This window comes from Neophocaena asiaeorientalis, unplaced genomic scaffold (assembly GCF_003031525.2).
Source record: "Neophocaena asiaeorientalis asiaeorientalis breed wild unplaced genomic scaffold, Neophocaena_asiaeorientalis_V1.1 scaffold106, whole genome shotgun sequence".
Taxonomy (NCBI): domain Eukaryota; kingdom Metazoa; phylum Chordata; class Mammalia; order Artiodactyla; family Phocoenidae; genus Neophocaena; species Neophocaena asiaeorientalis.
Genome location: NW_020172597.1, coordinates 477,074 through 494,924, shown reverse-complemented (window position 1 = coordinate 494,924; position 17,851 = coordinate 477,074). Strand labels below are relative to the sequence as shown.

The window sequence follows — 17,851 nt, the reverse complement described above, 5'->3', positions numbered from 1 at the left end:
ACAACCTAACAGTGTTTCTTCCATTTCTCTGCTTTGTATACAACTACAGTATAGCTATTTAAAAAGCCAAGGTGTTACCAGATTCCATCAATAAGTGGGTCTCTACTTCAAGGAAAGTGGTTTTCCCTATCTTCTATTACCAGATCACACTTGGGATATTATGTCCAGTGCTGGGGGCCACAAAGTGTTTAGAGAACTCTAGGATTGAGAAAGTCTTAAAATCCTGTCCTAAAAGTGATACAGCTGAGGTAACGGCTTCTTTAGCCAGAAGAAAATTCTGAGGGTTGACCCTAGGACTCCCTTATACCTCCCCAATTACCAATTTCTCCACCTCATCTCTTCCCCTTTTGTCTCAGTGGAAAGGATGGCTTTTCCTGTGCTTTGGATCCCATTCCCTCATACACATGTAGTAACTTTGTTCTATTTCCTTTCTAGTTTCTCTGGGTTCTATTTTCAGCCTCTGTTCACTATGCACATTCTCCCTGGACAATCTCATCCACTGCCACAGCCGAAAACTCTCAAATCTTAATCTTTAGCCCAGAACCATACATGCAACTGGGTACCCTGACCCAGGTGTACAAGTCGCATTTTTACTCCCTGAATCTAGGGATCATTGCAAGAAGGGGCTGTCTGATGAACTGACTCCTTCCAACTCTGAGATTCTAGGTTTATCAGTTTCTGTACCCCAAAATATCCAAAACAACAAACTGCTTCTCAAAAGAGTGGGACAGGGCAAGGACACAGGAATGAGAGAGAAACACACCAAGAGTGGAGCTACCAACAATGTGACACAAAGGCACAGCGCTGAGAGCCTTTCTAATATTGGTTAAGGACCAGCCCTCCAAAGCCTAGCCAAGGCTAAGAGCAGCCTGGCTTAAATGGGGCTAAAATCCCAAGAACCCAGGAAAGGAGACAAGAGGAACACATTTGAGAGAAACTATAATTGTGTGGAAGTAGTTATATATCTGTGAGGGGAGAAGGAGGGCCAGAGTCTCCATATTCATCAGGGGCTGCTGTAACTAATTCTTATGAAAATCCCAAGGCCAGCTGAACCCACCAGGGCACACATCTCTACTAATTCTCATCACTGCCCAAAGTGGTCAGCTCCACTGATTCTTTCTCAGCCCCAGAGTGCACTGACCTTACTCCAGATCCAGAGGAAAAAAAAAAGCTACCACTTCAAAAGACTGCAGGAACACTGAACTGTACACTTTAAATGGGTAAATTTTGTGGTATTTGAAAAATATCTCAATAAAGCTGTTCAAAAAAAAAGAAGACTGCAGGGGAAGGTTTGGTGACTTCTTCACTTACTTATTCACTCATTCAAGACCATTACTCCCCTAAACTGTTCCTTTAAACCATTTGGCTATATCACTTTCTTCATTGCTATCATCTACTCCCAGCCACTCAGCCACAGGTGGCTCAGAGGCCCTTACAATTCATGTTCACCTAATTCAGGTCACTTGGACCCGACTGAACAAATTCTGTGCACAGGAAAGGACAGCTCAGAGTACCAGCTGAACTTTTATTTCCAATTAGGAATATAAGCTTTGAAACCTCAGAACTGATTTGATTCCAATCTGACACTTTCTTGATATGCAAACCTTGTACAAGTTACTTAACCTCTTTGAGCCTCAGTCTCCTGAAAATGGAAATACCACCACCTACTCACTGTGAAGATGAAATAAGAGAACATAAAATTAGGTACAATGTTGGCACAAACATTATAGTCATCACTACTACTGTTTACCACCCATGTTAATGATTATAACAATAAAATAATTCAGGTCTCCCTTAGGAGATTCATGTCCTGAAATCATCATCTCTGACACAGATATGGCTCCTTATCAAGACTCCTGACCACAGATGGACAGAAAAGAAGCAGGCAGAAGTGTGAGCCAGACAGCACAGGTGGGGAGAGTCAAGACTCAGAAGGAACAGACTACAGATCAAATCGTGGCCCCCTGGGAGTAGAGGAAGTTACGCAGCTCTAGGGTCCTTCCCACCCTTCCATCCATACACCCAACCTCCTTACTTGAGCACTTCTTCTCGACACTGTTTTTGGGGTGCGAAGCAGGCAATGGCCCAGACTTTGATCTCAATTCCATTGTAGAACTGTTTCCCCCGCATGTCCCAGACACCTTGATTGGGTGTCGCAATGGCCCGGTTCTGGGGATAGGCAAAGGGGGCGTCCAGGTGAGCCTCAGTAGAGCCAGGTGCGTAGGGGAGCAAAAGCCACGGGCTATACAACCCAACCTCCCCCCACATGTCCCAGAGATGTTGTCTGGCCCTGACCCTGCTCACCCGGCCGCCGTACTGCAAGATGGGCGCCGGCAGCACTCGCCCCGTCACCTCCGTCATGTCATCCTTCACCTTGATCCCAAATTCCTGGATGTAGGGATCTAGGTTGTAGCTGGCATTCTTCATCTGTAAGACAAAAGAAGGGGATCTCAGGAGAGCAGTAGCTTGGCAATACTGCTCACCTTCCGGGTCCCAAGCAGAAAGCCCTGAAGAACAGCTGAGGCTGGCAAGAAATAGCCCTAAAAAGGGGGTTGGGGGGAAGTGGAAGATGAGGTAAGTGGGAATGGATAACATAGGGAAGTAATACAGGAGAGAAAAAGAGATAGGAAACAAAGTAGCTACAGGGTCAAGAAGCAAGAGCAGTCCTATGGAGTCCCAGGTAACAAATCCAGACTTTTGTTTTCCTAAGGGTGCTGCCAGGGCAGAAAGGCATCTGTGCTACCAGGGACTCCCATGACTGAGCAACCAAGCATACGTTTCTCTGCATCCTCACTGACCAGGCGGCTGATCTCCTCTTGTCTGTCTGGGGCCGATCTAGCTGTAGCCTTTATCATGGTTGAAGTCTGGTTGTCAGTCAGCTTCTTAATGCAGCGCTGCCCAGCCACAATGTTACAGACCTAAGGAAACAAGAATACGTACCGCTGGCCTGAGTATAGTTCATCTTATACCCGGAGCCCCGTAGTAAGGGAAGAGGACGTGGCTGTCAGTCCTGGGAAATGGACTAGAAAATTCCTTGTTCATAGACAGGTAAGTTAGAAAATATCCACGTGCAATACAAAAGGTAATACAGCCACTTCGTGATTAAGAGCTTAGGATCCAGAGGCAGATCTGGGCTCAGGGCTCATATATTAAATAGGGAGAACAGTAACAATCTCCTAGGACTGTCTGGAGACTAAATTAAATAAAGCACTTAAAGAACCAAGTACAGTTCTGAACACTGTAAACACTCAGTAAGTTGTAGCATAAATTATTATTTACCAAAGGACCCAGTCTAGAGCTCTTCTTAATACTAAAAAAACTCAATACACACAAACTGGATGCCTAGATAGCAGACAGCTCTCCAATGGTAGCAGGCAGTCAGTCGTTCCACACTGCAACACACCAGGAGAACTAGCAGTGACTCAACTCTTGAGCCCGAGCCTACAGATGATCACTGAGCCCTTGGACTATAGAAATCACTGTCTGTTGACTGACAGTGTGCTCTGTTGGTGTGAGGAACATCCTGCCACATGGTTCTCTGTATTGGGCCCAAGAGAACACAAAGGAGATCAGAAAAGACTTTCTAGTGATATATAAGACTTCCATTGCCCAATATACTATATTCAGGAAGCAGTGAACAGGAAGCCTTTTGGCAAAGTAGAGAGAACTCAAGAACACTTGAGTTTGAAGTCTAGCTTTGCCAATTCTAGAAGATGCTACCTTGGGTAGGACTCTTAACCACTCTAAGACTCTGCTTCTTTAATTTTAGCCACTGGAAAAAGCATTAGCTGTCTCCTGAAGCTGTTGTGAGGATTTAGATGAAATGAAATGTAAAACTTGTTCCCATAGGGCCAATACACCAAGTACTGCTTCTCTGCCTAACTTCCAGAGTTCATGCTGAACAATGGTAGGGAAAACCAGGACAAGGTCACCTGCCCTTAGACTCTGTACCTCAAAGAATTAGTCAATTCCCTTAATGAAAATCCAGAATTGTTAAAATTTGTGAGGTTGCTCTCTTGAAGGTAACTTAAAGTTGTAGAACTCTTTACAGATAATTTCAACTACAGAATCAACACTGGAAAAAAGACTAAAGCAGGGATGTAGACAAATTGGACCCCTTGTGCATTGCTGGTGGGAATGTAAAATGGTACAGCTGCTGTGGAAAACAGTATGGTGATTCCTCAAAAAATTAAACACAGAATTACCATATGATCCAGTAATTCCATTTCTGGGTATGTACTCAAAAGAAATGAAAGCAGGGACTAGAACAAATATTTGTACGCCTATATTCATAGCAGCATTATTCATAATAGCTAGAAGGTGAATGCAACCCAAGTGTCCATCAATGAATGAACAGACAAACAAAATGCAGTATATACATACATCGAAATATTATTCAGCCTTAAAAAGGAAGGGAATTCTGACATATGCTACAATACAGATGAACCCTGAAGACATTACGTTAAGTGAAATAGGCCACTTAAAAAAAGGCCATATATTATATAATTCCATTTATATGAAATGTCTAGAATAGGCAAATCCACAGAGACAGAAGTAGATCAGTGGTTAGTAGGGGCTGGTGAGGAGGGCAGAAGGAATGGTAAGTGACTATTAATGGGTATGGGCTTTCTTCTGAGGGCGATGAAAATGTTTTAGAATCAGACAACGGTAATGGTTGCGCAACTCTGTGAATTAACTAAAACCCACTGAATTGTACATTTTAAGAGGGTGAGTTTTATGGAATGTGAATTATTTCTCAATAAAGCAATTCTAAAAAAAACTATCACCTACAATAGCCTATGTGATTTGACCCTGTACCTCTCTCCAAAATCTTCTCCTACTACTTCTCCCCTCATACACTACATACCAGGCACTAAGCCTTCTGTCTCTCTAAGAAGATCCAAGCTCTCTGCTGCTTTAGAGCCTTTGTGCTCACTATTAAACTCTTGCCTGGAAGGCTCTTCCTTCAGGTTGTAAAAGGTTGGTTCTATCTCATAATTTGGGACTCAACTCAAATGTCTCCTAAAAGAAATCTTCCCTGGTGGTCCAGTGGTTAAGATTCTGCACTCGCACAGGTTTGATCCCTGGTTGGGGAAGTTCCACATGCTGTCAGTGTGGCCAAAAAGAAAAAAAAAAAAAGAAGCCTTCCCTGACCACAATAACTAAAGTGAATCTCCAACCCGCTCCACCCTTATGACTATCCCCTTAACCTGTTTTATTATTCTTATAGCACTTACCACCAACTGAAACTATCTTATTTATCAACTTATTATCTATCTCCCCCTTCTAGATTATAAGCTCCATGACAGCAGGGACTTTATCTGTCTTGTTAATCTCTGCTTTCCCCACACCTAAGAGTGTATGACTCATAGTAGGAGTTCAATAAATATTTGTTAAATAAACAAGCAACAGTAAAAATCAAAATACATAAGTTATTCACCTTGGAAACTACTGTTTAAACAGAAGTAATGTCAATTTGCTAACAAATCTCAGCTTGCAGTAGATATTACCCAAAGCCTATCTACTTAGCTGTAACTGCCGTTAAAGACTTCTGTTTACATCTCAGAGAACATACTGTCTTCATCCCACTTTCTGTGCATCAGCAGCTATTACTAAGTCAGAGTTCTTGGGCTTTGGGATCTCTTCTCCCTTCAGCCTAATTTCCTCTGGTTAGTTCTGAAATCCCAAAAGCTCACAGAAAGAAGGCTTAAGTTTTGGTCCCAGCTATCTGACTCCTGCTGCTAGAACAGAGTAAGACGGTCATCTAGGCTAGTGCTTTTCCAACTTAAATGTTCATATGAATCCTCTTTAGATTCTGTTATAACAGATACTGATTCAGTAGGTCTAGGTGGAACCTGAGAGTCTACGTTTCAAACAAGCTCTCAGGTAATACCTATGCTCCTGGTCCACTGACCACACTTTGACCAGCACTAGACTAGACAATGAAGCAGTCAGAGACAGTTTCTCATTAGACATTTTGGCTAGTGTATAGAAAACCAAATACAGCCCAGTGGTTCTCCATTTGCATTCTATGACTTAATGCAAATGACTTAAAAGCATTACTTAAGTAATGACTTAAGTAATGACTTAAGAGCATTACTATTCTTTCCTTAATTGCAGAATTTCAAAGGTCTGCTGAAGCGTAAAAATATGACAAATCTTGGAGCGAAAACTTTTTCAAAAGGAACACATTGGGTTTCCCTCGTGGCACAGTGGTTAAGAATCTGATGCCTGCCAATGCAGGGGACACAGGTTCGAGCCCTGGTCTGGGAAGATCCCACATGCCACGGAGCAACTAAGCTCATGCGCCACAACTACTGAGCCTGCACTCTAGAGCCCGCAAGCCACTACTGAGCCCTTGAGCCACAACTACTGAGCCCGTGAACCTAGAGGCTGCGCTCCTCAGGAAGAGAAGCTACCGCAATGAGAAGCCTGCGCACCGCAACGAAGAGTAGCCCCCGCTTGCCACAACTAGAGAAAGCCCGCACATAGCAATGAAGACCCAATGCAGCCAAACATAAATTAATTAATTTTTTTAAAAAAGGATCACATTGATCACTGGGGATATAGAATTCACGTTACAGGTAACATTCATGTCCATTTTCTGTAAAATAAAGTATACTTGTATCTTTAGGTCATTTAGATCCCCAGCTCCAGACAGGGAAAGAGAAATTAAGAGGACATGAGTGTAGGTATCTGAAATCTCTGTACTGAATTAACTAATTACTTATTAAACAGTAAATACAGCTTTCGCCTCTGCCTGGCAGTCCTGAAAGAATACGAGAGCAGGATGTGGGATAAGTAAAGAACTCAGCAGTTAAGAATGAGGCCTACATTTCACAGAATGACCTCTCAGAACATCAATTTTCCAAACCTAAAAATGATGAGAGACTACAAATGGAAGAATAGACCTCTGATGATCAGTGTGCCGGTACCATGCTTGTTCCCCAGCCAGGCCATTACTTGGCAGTCTCACCTCTAGGGGCAGGTAGGTATGCTTTTGTTCCTGGCCAACTTGCAGGCAGGGCAGGTGGGGATACTTGAGCTGAAGGTTATATTTCTGCTTGAAATACTGTGCCACTGTGCACTCCACAGTCTGTCCACTCTCCAGCTGCAAAGGAAACCTGTTTGGGGGAAGGGAAAGAAGTGTCATGGCCCAGCATTCAGTAACACCTTTCTAGACCTACAACCATGGGAAGCGCCAGACTTGACTTCATCCCTATCCAACCTCTTTGAGCACTCCCACCACTCATAGGAAAGCAGAGGAAATACAGGGCTCCAAGAGTGAAGCCAAAGATTTGAAAGGCAAGTTCCACAACGGTCAGATCATATCTGACTCATCTGTATGTCCAGTGTTGTGCATGAAGCCTGACACACAGTAGGCACTCACAGTCCAGCACAGTCTGAAGTGAAGGAGGTAGATGGAATCAGTGACAACTTACCCAAGGGTCTAGCCTAGGATCTCAACTTGCTTTTTCAGGAGGAAGAATAAGTTGAGAGAGATCCTAACATTTATAGAACTGAGAAAGAAGCCAGAGAAAGACACCTGCTCTCCAGTAAACGCCCAAGAAGGAAAGGTGGAGACCAAGAAGATAAAAATGGTAGGGAGAGTATCAATGGATCTGGGAAGGTTAGGGGAGGGATGCCAAATTCCCACAGCTTATCTTCAAAAACAGGGCTCATCCTCAGGGCCAGGTGTGGGTGCAGAGAAAGTGAACAGAGTATGTTGAAGTATCGGCCCTCTTCCACCAACAGTATGGCTTAGCAGCCCTGTCAACTTACGTCTGATGGCTGGCAGGGCGGCGGGTAACATTACACACGCGGTATTTCCTCTTCATCTGTCCACAGTGGGTCACTTCCACCTTCAGGCCTGGGACACACACACTGCTTGTCAGGGTTGGAAAAGGTTGCTCATGTGCCCAGGCTTGGCCTCTCCCCTGAATATATCCCAAGGGGATTTCCTTTTAGGACTAAAGAGAAAGTAGCACTGATTCCCCTCCCCGCCTGGCTGGGTCCTCACCCTTGATCTCCTTGGTGAAGCGCACACGCTGAGAGTCCGTGAGGGGCTTGGGCTGCTCATCTATGTTCCTGATGTCCAGCACCTCACACATGAACTCAATCACTGGCTGCGCCTTGTAGAAGGCAGTGGCTGAGACTGTGGGGACATGGTAAGTACAGCTCAGCTCAGGTTCTGTCTTCCAGAATAAATGGAAGCACTGCTCTTTACACCCTCTTCTTTATAGGATATTGGGATGGGGGAGGGGTCCCAGGGCTGTAGGGATTAGACTAGGAGTGTGGTTACAGAGCTGGGAGGGATGAGGCTGGGAGTGTGGTCACTGGACTCAGGGTGCCCCTGGCTCCATAGCTCTCCCCACTCACCATCAATGTTGAGCATCATCTTCCACATGGCAGGGCGCACAGACTGGTGAAAGCCGAACCAGACCTCGCGCCCACCCCCCAGCGGGTGGTAGTAGCCCTCAGGCGGTGAGAAGAAGGAGCGGCCCACAGGGGTGTACCTGGCAGGGACAGGCAGAGAACTGGTCCCTCGGGCACAGGCCCCCACCCTGTGAGGCATCCTGGGCACGGAGGAGCCCTGGCCTGGAAGGCAGGACACCAGGGCTTTAATTCCAGCTCTGATCCTTTACTAGTTGTGTGACTGACCTTGTGCAAGTCTCTCCCCTTTTACTGCCCTGCAGGGACAGATGGGGTGAGGTCCAAAGATATCTAAAAGGGACAGGGCCAAAGCTTTAAACCATCTAAATGTATATGCACACTTGCCTGGTATATGGTAGGGCTTCAAAGAATTTTTTATTTGAAAGGCACACGGTGGGACCTTAATATACGCTCATTCCCCTCCTCCTCCCACAGCACTTCTGCCACCACTTGTAGCCCAGATACTAACTACACCCAGTACCTCATGGATGCCAGGTGCCTCATGGCCACATCCAGGGCTTGCACAGACTCCAGGGGAACGGGGATCTGGCCACTAACCAAGGCCTCATGCAGCATGCGCCAGCTCACAATGGCTAGCCACTTGATGGAGACCTTGAAGATTCGATCCTTCCCTTCCCCAGGGATTGTCACCTCGAAGTCAACCTTCAGGAAAGAGAAAGGGGTGAAAGATTGCTGATGCTGTCCCACAGTCCAATATTCCCTGCCTTGCCCCTATTATCCTTCACCCCATAGATTTCCCAGAATCTGCTTCTTAAGCTGATAGGGACTCACAATGAGAACTTCAGAGTAAATCCAGCCCCTTAGTCTCAGTCTGTTTGGACAGGGACAGACATACAAGAGGCTAAATAAACATCAGCACCTACCCATCCCTCATCCTAAAACACACTTTCTCAGCACAAAAGACGAAAGGGATCTCTGGACTGCCAGACTCCAAACAGGCTTAGTTGAGTTCTGTCCCTCCCCAGACCCCTGACACAGGTCCAGCCTGACTCCCAACCTTACCCGTTCATTGCCAATGGGCAGTGCTGTGACAGTGTAAATGTTCTTCTTTCCATCATACACGGGCTTGCGATCACCAAAGATCTGAGGCTTGAAATGCTGGACCATGTATTCCACCACTTCCCTGTGGGGAATAGGAAAGGCCAGTGGAAGCTGAAAGACTACTACTTCAAGCTCTTGGAAGTAATTTAAACTCCAGGCAATGTCCCATCTACTATATTCTGTCCTACCAGCTACTAATCTCTATTCTAAGCAGTGCTTCTCAAGCTTCAACATTCATATGAACCACCTAGAGATCTAAAATGCAGGTTCTGATTCAGCAGATTTAGAGCAAAGTCTGAAATTCTACGTTTCTAGCACACTCCCAGGTGATATTTTTGGTCCTCGGATCACCCAGGCTCTGAAGGACCTAAAAGAGTGGTTGTGAGTGCCTTCTGAGCAGAGGGGGAGGCTGAGGGGAGAAGGGCTTAATCTCAGGGTCTGTCCAGAATCAGGAACAAAATCTAGGTTGCTCCAATCCTCAAGCTGATAATCAACAAAGGCAGATGGGAAGAGACCTGAATTGGAATAGGAATAAAGTGTGGAAGAAGAACCTCACCTCTTCCATCTCTCTGAAGTCCTTAGTTCTACCACCCTGTTTTCTCTCCATTATCATCTCTTTCCTGATTTCAGTTCCTGTCCTCTGCTACTTAGATTCCAGAGTATCCATCTAGCCTTCAAAATCCCAGTCCATCCAACCATCTGAACTCTTCACTTTCTAAACCAAAGCTCTTGAATACTATTGGATAAAAAGACTCAAACTATACATTGGAAGCAACTGTAAACACATGGTTTTAATGCCAATTAGGCCTCGGTGCTGCCCAGCAATCTTTTTCATATCTCTGATCACTTCCATCCTCATAGATTGTGTCAAACCTTCTCCACTACCCGCCTAACGACAGAATCCACTCCTACCTCAGATCAAAAAGCATCTTTAATAATTTTGAAAGGAGTACAACATAGAAGGCAAGGCCACCCTCAAGTTCCCAGACATATAAACAAATACATTTATATACACTTGCCTCTTTTCCTCTTTCTTTCCTCTCACACTTGAAATATCCCTTCCATATATAATTTTTAAACATCTGAAAATATGTTCAACTTCACTCAGTAGAGAAATACAATTTAAAATTAGACCAAGATATAATTCTCTACTTATCAGAATGCCAACAACTAAAAAATCCAATATACAGAATTGGTGCGGATATGGGGGGATACCTTACTGATGGGAGTATAAATTGGTACAACTTACCTTAAAAAAACCTGGCAACATCTCAAAAATTTTAAATGTATTACGCCAGCAATTCCAGCCTAGGAACTTATCCTACAGATACACTTGTATCTGCATGCAAAAATGTATCTATATTAATATTCTACACAGTTTCACTTTTGTAGCAAAAGTTTAGACTCAACCTAAATGTTCCTGAATAGATTTATTAAATAGGTTATAATATATCCATTCAATGGAATATCTATGAAGCTATGCAAAAGAATGAGACAGATATGTAGGTACTGATATATATTACTTTCCAAATTATATTGTTCAGTGGAAAAAAGCAAGGTGCAGAGCAGTGTATATAAGATTATGTATTCTGTGTGCTTTAAAAATGTTCTATAAACATATATGCTTGCATATGCATAGAAAAATATCTGAAAGTGTACTCAAGAATGGTAATAATGAATGCATCTGGGGAAAGGGACTAGGAGACAGGAGGCCAGGGTAATACGAGACATTTTTCATTGCTACTCTTCCTGTAATATTAAATTTTTTTTTTACATTGTGCATATATATATGTGTCCTCCTGCCTCAGCAAGGACATCCCACTCACTCCTCTCCTGTCTTGTACCTTTAACCTCTCCTGCACTAGCTCCTTCTCGGTTTATAAACATACCCATGTCTCATTCTTAAAAACTTTTCATTTATTCATTTCAACAAATAATGAAATGCAGTAGGCACTATACTTGACCCCTATAATCTTCTCTAGCCAACATATTCCCTCTCTCCCCATGCTTCACTATCAAGCTATCTAGAAAAAAGCTATCTGTTCTCACTATCCCTACCACATTACCTTCCATTTATTCCTTAACTCACTGTCAGATTACTAGCCCAACTCCTCTACTGAAACTACTGTGGCAATAGGTACCAATTGTCTCCTAATAGCCAAATCCAGTGATATTTTTCAACATTTACCTTACTTAGAATCTCTTCCTCAAGAACTTTCTTGAATTTGGTGATATCACCCTCTACTAGTTTTTCTTTTACCCCTCTGGATTCCCTTTTAAGGCTGTGAGACTCAGGAAAATAAGGACTACTGGACTTAGTGGCTTAAACGTGCATTACTTACCGGTTGACTCTGCGAGGACACTTATCCGGCTTGATATCCACCTCGTAGTGGTAGACGTCAATCTTAGGGATGTCCACTTCAAAGTAGTTGGCCAGAAGCTTGATTGGTTTCCCCACGGTGCCAATGCCAGGCCGGCGAGGTGCCTGGAACACCTGCTGCAGGGGGGGCAGGTAGGTGCCTGCAGCTACAAGACAGAGAGGCTGGTGAGGGTAGAGTCTGGTAATTTCCTTACCACTCTGATCAGAGAAGGCACAAGGCCTCCTAGAACAGGAGCAGCAAAGTGTAGGAAAAGCCTCTTTCCTGACTACCCAACCCAACTGAGGGCTTCCACTGGCTGAAACAACCCAGGCTCATTTTTTAAAAATTCTTTCCAGTTAGGAAAATTACCCTTGTTGTCTATCTTAAATTCATCAAATGAGTATGTAATATCTTCCTATTACATGCTAAGTAGATGGGCTAAATCTGGCTCTAGTAACAAAACTCTTTCTTCCCTCTACTAGATGAAGACTCCTTCAGGTATCTAGCAGACCAAGAAAGCCTTATTATCTGTCAGCCAGATGCTCACTTCACTCATCACCATCCTGAACACAAAATAGTATCATCTTAATGCTTCTCTGCACTGCAGGCAGGAGGAAGACCTAAAGAAGGCCAAGTGCTGGGGCGGGCGGATGGGGGGAGGCCACGCAAGGAACAGGGCAGTGTCTGAGAAAAGATTAAGGCAACCGAATGGCTGAGGATGGAGCAGAAAAGGAGAAAAGGCTAAAAGGATGGATTTTGGAGACTAAGGAAAGGAGAGAGGCTGAAACACGGAGCTGGTGAAGAGGCTGGAACCGGAGGTCACAGCCCAAAAATGCTTGAACTGGGAAGGAGGAAAGGCTGGAGTTAGGGCTGGGGCAAGACAGTTTAGAGTTGAGAGCCTGGGCAAGAAGCAGGGCTGCAAGTGGGGAGACAATGAAGAAGTTCAAAAGAAGAAAAAGCTAGGGAATGAAAACAGGCTAAATATAGGAGACTGAGGCAAGAGTAAACTAGAGTAGAGGATTTGGGAAGGAGGGGCAGACAGTAGCATCCTGGAGAAGACGAGATTACTGCTTCTGGGAAGAAGAATACAAGATTCTTTCCAGGCCCACAGCTCCTTCTACACAGAGGGCCCAGACAGTAGCAGAAGGGGTTTAAGACAGAGGCAGCCCTTGGGAAAGGGCTAGGGCAGGGCCAACTCCCACTACTTTCTCCTCTATTGCCACCAGTCTGATTGCTGCCCGTGGTTTTATTTTCTAGCTTGAGGGGAAAGGGAAGAAAAGAGGAAACTGCTTAAGAGAACCCTCCCTCAGCATCTACTATTGTCTTTGCCAGCAGAGGACCAGCCCAGGTGGGAGGAAAGAGGGACAAAACAGCCCAGAACCTCCCATTACCAGAGATCTGCTTTCACAGTTGGCGAGGCTGGGGGGATGGGGCATATCCTCAGCAGGGGGGTCAGGAAGAGGTCAGAACCATTCAAGGGAGGGGCATGCTTTCCAGAGCTAAGCTGCTATGTCTCCTTCTAACCACCTGTCAAGCCTACCCTACTCCACAGACAGGGAAACACAGACGGGAATGGCAGCCCAGCCTGGGGAGAAAAGGCCTTCAGGATTCAGCTACCTGGGGAAGTGAAAGCCTAACTACTAGCACCTGGCCACATACCCCAGAAAGAGCTGAACAGAAATTATACACAAGCCATAGATAGACATACACATCCAAACACATACTTAGACCTGGACAGTGTACCTTCATACACATACCCCTCACCAGCCTAGATTGTGAGATCTTCAAAGATACAGGCTGTATCTGCCTTGGTCACTGCTGAATCTCCAGCGCCTGGCATATAGGTGTTCAATATATAGATACTAAATGAATTAACAAACAGATCCATAGACACACTACGAAGAACACACAAGCATACACAGCACACAAACAAACACCTGCACACTGCTCAGAAACAATTATAAACCCAGCACAGGACAAACATGACCCTAGTGGAAGTAGCTGATAAGAGATACCCTTTCCCTCCCCAAGTTCTTACATTCCATTCACCTCCTTAGCCTCCCAGGCTGAATAATTGTTAGGAGCCTTGGGAGAAAGACATCCCCTAGAGCTAGGGGCTGGGTAGAAATGATGGGGGATGGGACAGACACTCTAGCCTCAAAACCTTCTCTTTCCCAGAAACAGGACTACACACCAGACTTAGCATTAGGCACCCTCCACTCCTAGGAGGCTTTGGAAAAACAAGGAGCCCCCACCCTCCCCTTCATACCCAAACTAGGGAAGGCAGGAGGAAGAGAGAACCTCTCTCCCACTCCACTCCCCTGCAAGCCTAACAGCAGTACAAAGTTCCTCCCCTAACCCCACCCTGCCCCCAGCTTTTAGTCTGAGAAAGGGAGACACTTCCCTTCAGACCCAGACAGGGACAGACGGCCACTTTGTGATGCAGATGAGGGCCCCAGCACAGAGGACAAAGCTTGGGCCTTGGGGGAAAGGGGCGGGGCCCTTCCCTGCAGACAAAAGCATGGAGGGAGGGGCTATGAAAAGGACACTCCCCCTCCCCCATCCTCAACCAGCCCTGAGAAGGAAAAGTAACAGAGCTGAAAGGCCTGGCTCAGGGATTCCTTCCCTGCAGTTCTGAGGCACACATACCTCCCAATAAGCTAGACAGCCCACTCAAAAGACAAACTCAAGGTTGGGTTAGCTGTCCGGTAAGCAAAGAGTAAAGGGCCAATCGCTCCAAAAAGAATTTGTCCACACACTGAGTACACACAAATTATTAAATATCCACACATGTGCTTAACCATTTATGTTCACACTGGAATGTGATTCAATTCAAAAAATAAAGACATACTTGTGTCAGGGCCTAGACATTGGTTGGTTCCACAGATAAATCAGACACCACCTCTACCCTCTGGGAGCTCCCAGTCCAGTATATGTACTTGTAACACACCTGAGCACAGAAGGCACACCTGGCCATAAGCCCAGCGAAGCCAGCAACAATACCTTGCTTTGTGTACGTACTGTGTCCTCAAACCTCCAAGAAAATAGTCCGAGCCTAGGAAGGAGGCAGTTATGGGATCCCTCCACTCACAGCTTCCAGAATGAATTTCAATTACACCTTTTGATGAGGTAAAGCCTGCCTCATTAGGCTACAGCCAACTCCAGATACCAGGCTCTAGTTCCTTCCTTAGAAGCTATAAATATGTAACATGAACCAGAAAAAGTCAACTTTTTCATCACTCTAGAGGCCATTAGGAATTCACCATAATAGATCAATCTGGTATGGGTGCCAGCTCCCAGCAATCCATCTGGACCTCTGGGACCTCTACTACTCTAATCCCTGGGTTGCTGCAAGTAGTCTCCAGCCCAGAAAACCAGGAGAGCTCCTGGAATGGAGAAAGGGGCCTAAGGGAAGGAGGAAGTAGTTTTCTGAAGTCAGTTGCTCCCTGCATTCCACCTTAAGGCTTACACAGCCTTTACAAGGTTGTTTTTGTCCTGGGGAAAGTAGTCACTAAGCACTTATAGATCACTGAATGGATGACTCGAAGAATGAGTTGGCAGGAGCTATTTCCTTAAGGGGATTAGATCTGGTATAAAAGACAAAGATGCTTCAACCCCGAGATCAAATGGGAGGAAGTAGTGTGACAAGACCTAAAGGATTCCCAGGTCCAGACTGCTCCTCCCATCAAAAGGGTAAGAGACAGGACACAGGAGGTGCCACCACTACACAACACATCCAGGGACTCTGGTCTTCTTGGGGCAGCCTTGCCTCAGTTTCTCCTCTATTCTTACCGCCTTTTCTCCTGATTGTAAATAAGGAGAAGTTAAGGCTATCACCTGGGACACCATGGTGAAGGCTATAGACTTCCCCCTACCCCAAACAACGTATTTGTGACAAAAGGCTAGCTTGATGACCTTGGGTCTAATAACATGGCCCTGACAGTTTCTGGGGAGTAGAGAGAGGAAAAAGAAAAGATACTCAGTGGGGGACAACAAACATAAAAATATTAAGGTATAGAAAGATTAGGCTGTCGACTCAGGAGACATTCAATAGAGAGGTCATTTTCCTTGGATTAAAAGATCCCAACTCTGCTCACTGTTGGACTGTGCAGACCAGGCAGAAAACCCCTTCTAGGTAAACCTGGTCCTGGCCTTGGTACCTCAGTAACCAACACATTTTTCAAGGCCTGTCTTCAAGGGGGACCCGTCCATAACCTAAAACATTGCTTCCATCCCAGTCTTTCCTCATCCCAGTGGCAGAATAAGGCACTTTAGCAGTTTCCCTCAACCTATTCTTGGCAAATTATGACTGAAGGTTTTCAGGGCCAAGTGCAAGAGCCCCAAGATGGGGAAGGGGCCCATTTCCACTTGTACTCTGCCAGCATAACCTAAGAGAGACTGCAGCCCAACAGTGCGCTCCTTTTTCCAAGCCAACCTGCGGGTCTGGGGGTGGGGGGTTCGGGCGGCCACGCCCCCACCACATCGGGCAACCCGTTCCAGCTGCCACCTCCGCGCATGCTCCGGCGCCTCCGCTCCATCTCCCTAGACTGGGCAGGGGGGGGGATCCCGGGGCTGGATCCCCACCCACTGCCCCCTGACCCTCGCCCCCGCGTCAGGCCCGGCTGGGGCGGAGCTCACAGCCCAGCTCTGGCGCCTTCTCCCAAAAGACATCAGCCCAGCCCAGCCCGGCTGAGCCCCCGCCCCCGGCATGCGGCAGCTCTGGGCCCATCTGTGTCGACCCCCTCCTCTCCTGGACACCTGGGGCCCGCCCCCTGCCACCTGCCGGGCCTCTCCCTAGGCCTCCCGGGATCTCCGAGTGTCCTTACGTGCGTTCAGGCCCTTCTCCCAGAGCACTTCCCACCTCCAGGAGTGCATACAGCCTCCTTTGATAAATGGCCCCCGTCTCTGAGCTCCCTTCACAAGGTTTCCCCCGGAACTGCACACAGCCCCCTTCAAACTGGGCCCCCCATCTGGTAAGAGCCCCTTTCCTCACTCAGGAAACCTTTCCTCACTCGGAAATCCTGCTCTTCACGCGGGAGTCCCCTAGTCCTTGGAGCATGCACCGTGCCCCTCTGCCGGGGGCCCTTACCTGCTCCCGAGGGTCCCGCTTCCATCCCATATACCCGTGCGGAGGTCAGGCGGCCCGGAGACTGTGGAGTCCAGCGTGAAGGGCCTAGGTACCCCGCACTTTAGCTGCTTGGGCTCCCGGGCCGGGCTCGGCTACCCCCCCAAGCCCGGCCGCTCGCGCCGCCGCCCCCGCAGCCTCCGTTGCAGCCGCCGCCGCGGAGCCTGCAGCAGCTCCCCCAGCTAGCGCCCGGCCAGCTGCCAGTGCGCAGGCGCGACCGCCAGGCCCAGGGGGCGGACGGGAACGAGTCAAACGGGGCGCTCCGACAGCAACAAAGGCCAATGGAGAGGGGCGGGGGCACCGGGGACCGGAGGCAGCGGCCCCTGGCGGTCACCCGTCGCCATGCAGCCCGGCGAGAGGGCTCCGGTAGAGGCGCCGCGGAACCACGCAGTGGCTTAAGTGGGGCGGGGCGGGAGGACAACCCCCCGCAGCAGCCTCCGGCCTTGTCTTTTCCCCAAACCTGTCCCTCCAAGCCTACACACAGCCTCCCCCCTTCACACAGGGCCACGCGCACATTTCCACCTCATTCCCAGGTCACCCTCACACACTCCGAGAGCCCCGTCACCCAGGGGCCCTGCCTCCCACCTCTCCTCCCAATCACCCTCATCCTTCAAGCCTCGGCTGCAAAGCGATTGCCTCCGCGAAGCCTTTCTCCGTCCCTAGTCACTGAACTCACTGACGCCACCCTCTCTTCCAGGCCGACTACCGGGCGCTGAGACCACAGATATGAAAGAGACTGCCTACCCTGGAAGATGTCGCAGTCTCAACTTGAGTGCAGCTCCTGAGCTCTACCTGCGGGACCTAGGAAACACCTGTCTCCACTTGCTCATCTACAGCTCACGCCTCAACTCAGTCAATCCGTTTCTGCCCT

General features: G+C 47.1%; 1 protein-coding gene across 2 annotated transcripts in view; it reads right to left on the bottom strand.

Annotated features, from left to right (window-relative positions):
* The window catches only part of LOC112395523 (argonaute RISC component 1), a 30,088-nt gene extending 12,911 nt beyond the window's left edge, over positions 1-17,177 (bottom strand). Inside the window, exons 1-11 of one of the 2 annotated variants that reach the window (XM_024738768.1) lie at positions 16,945-17,177; positions 11,838-12,021; positions 9,457-9,577; positions 8,915-9,096; positions 8,380-8,516; positions 8,021-8,155; positions 7,783-7,870; positions 6,977-7,124; positions 2,799-2,918; positions 2,296-2,427; positions 2,036-2,169 (exon numbers count right to left, since the gene is read on the bottom strand). In XM_024738768.1, coding sequence (XP_024594536.1) covers positions 2,036-2,169; positions 2,296-2,427; positions 2,799-2,918; positions 6,977-7,124; positions 7,783-7,870; positions 8,021-8,155; positions 8,380-8,516; positions 8,915-9,096; positions 9,457-9,577; positions 11,838-12,021; positions 16,945-16,969 — 1,406 coding nt within the window. In that variant the 5' untranslated portion in view covers positions 16,970-17,177. The remainder of the gene's footprint in view (positions 1-2,035; positions 2,170-2,295; positions 2,428-2,798; positions 2,919-6,976; positions 7,125-7,782; positions 7,871-8,020; positions 8,156-8,379; positions 8,517-8,914; positions 9,097-9,456; positions 9,578-11,837; positions 12,022-16,944) is intronic. The other variant, XM_024738769.1, reaches the window with a different exon arrangement.
* Positions 17,178-17,851: the final 674 nt, after the last annotated feature.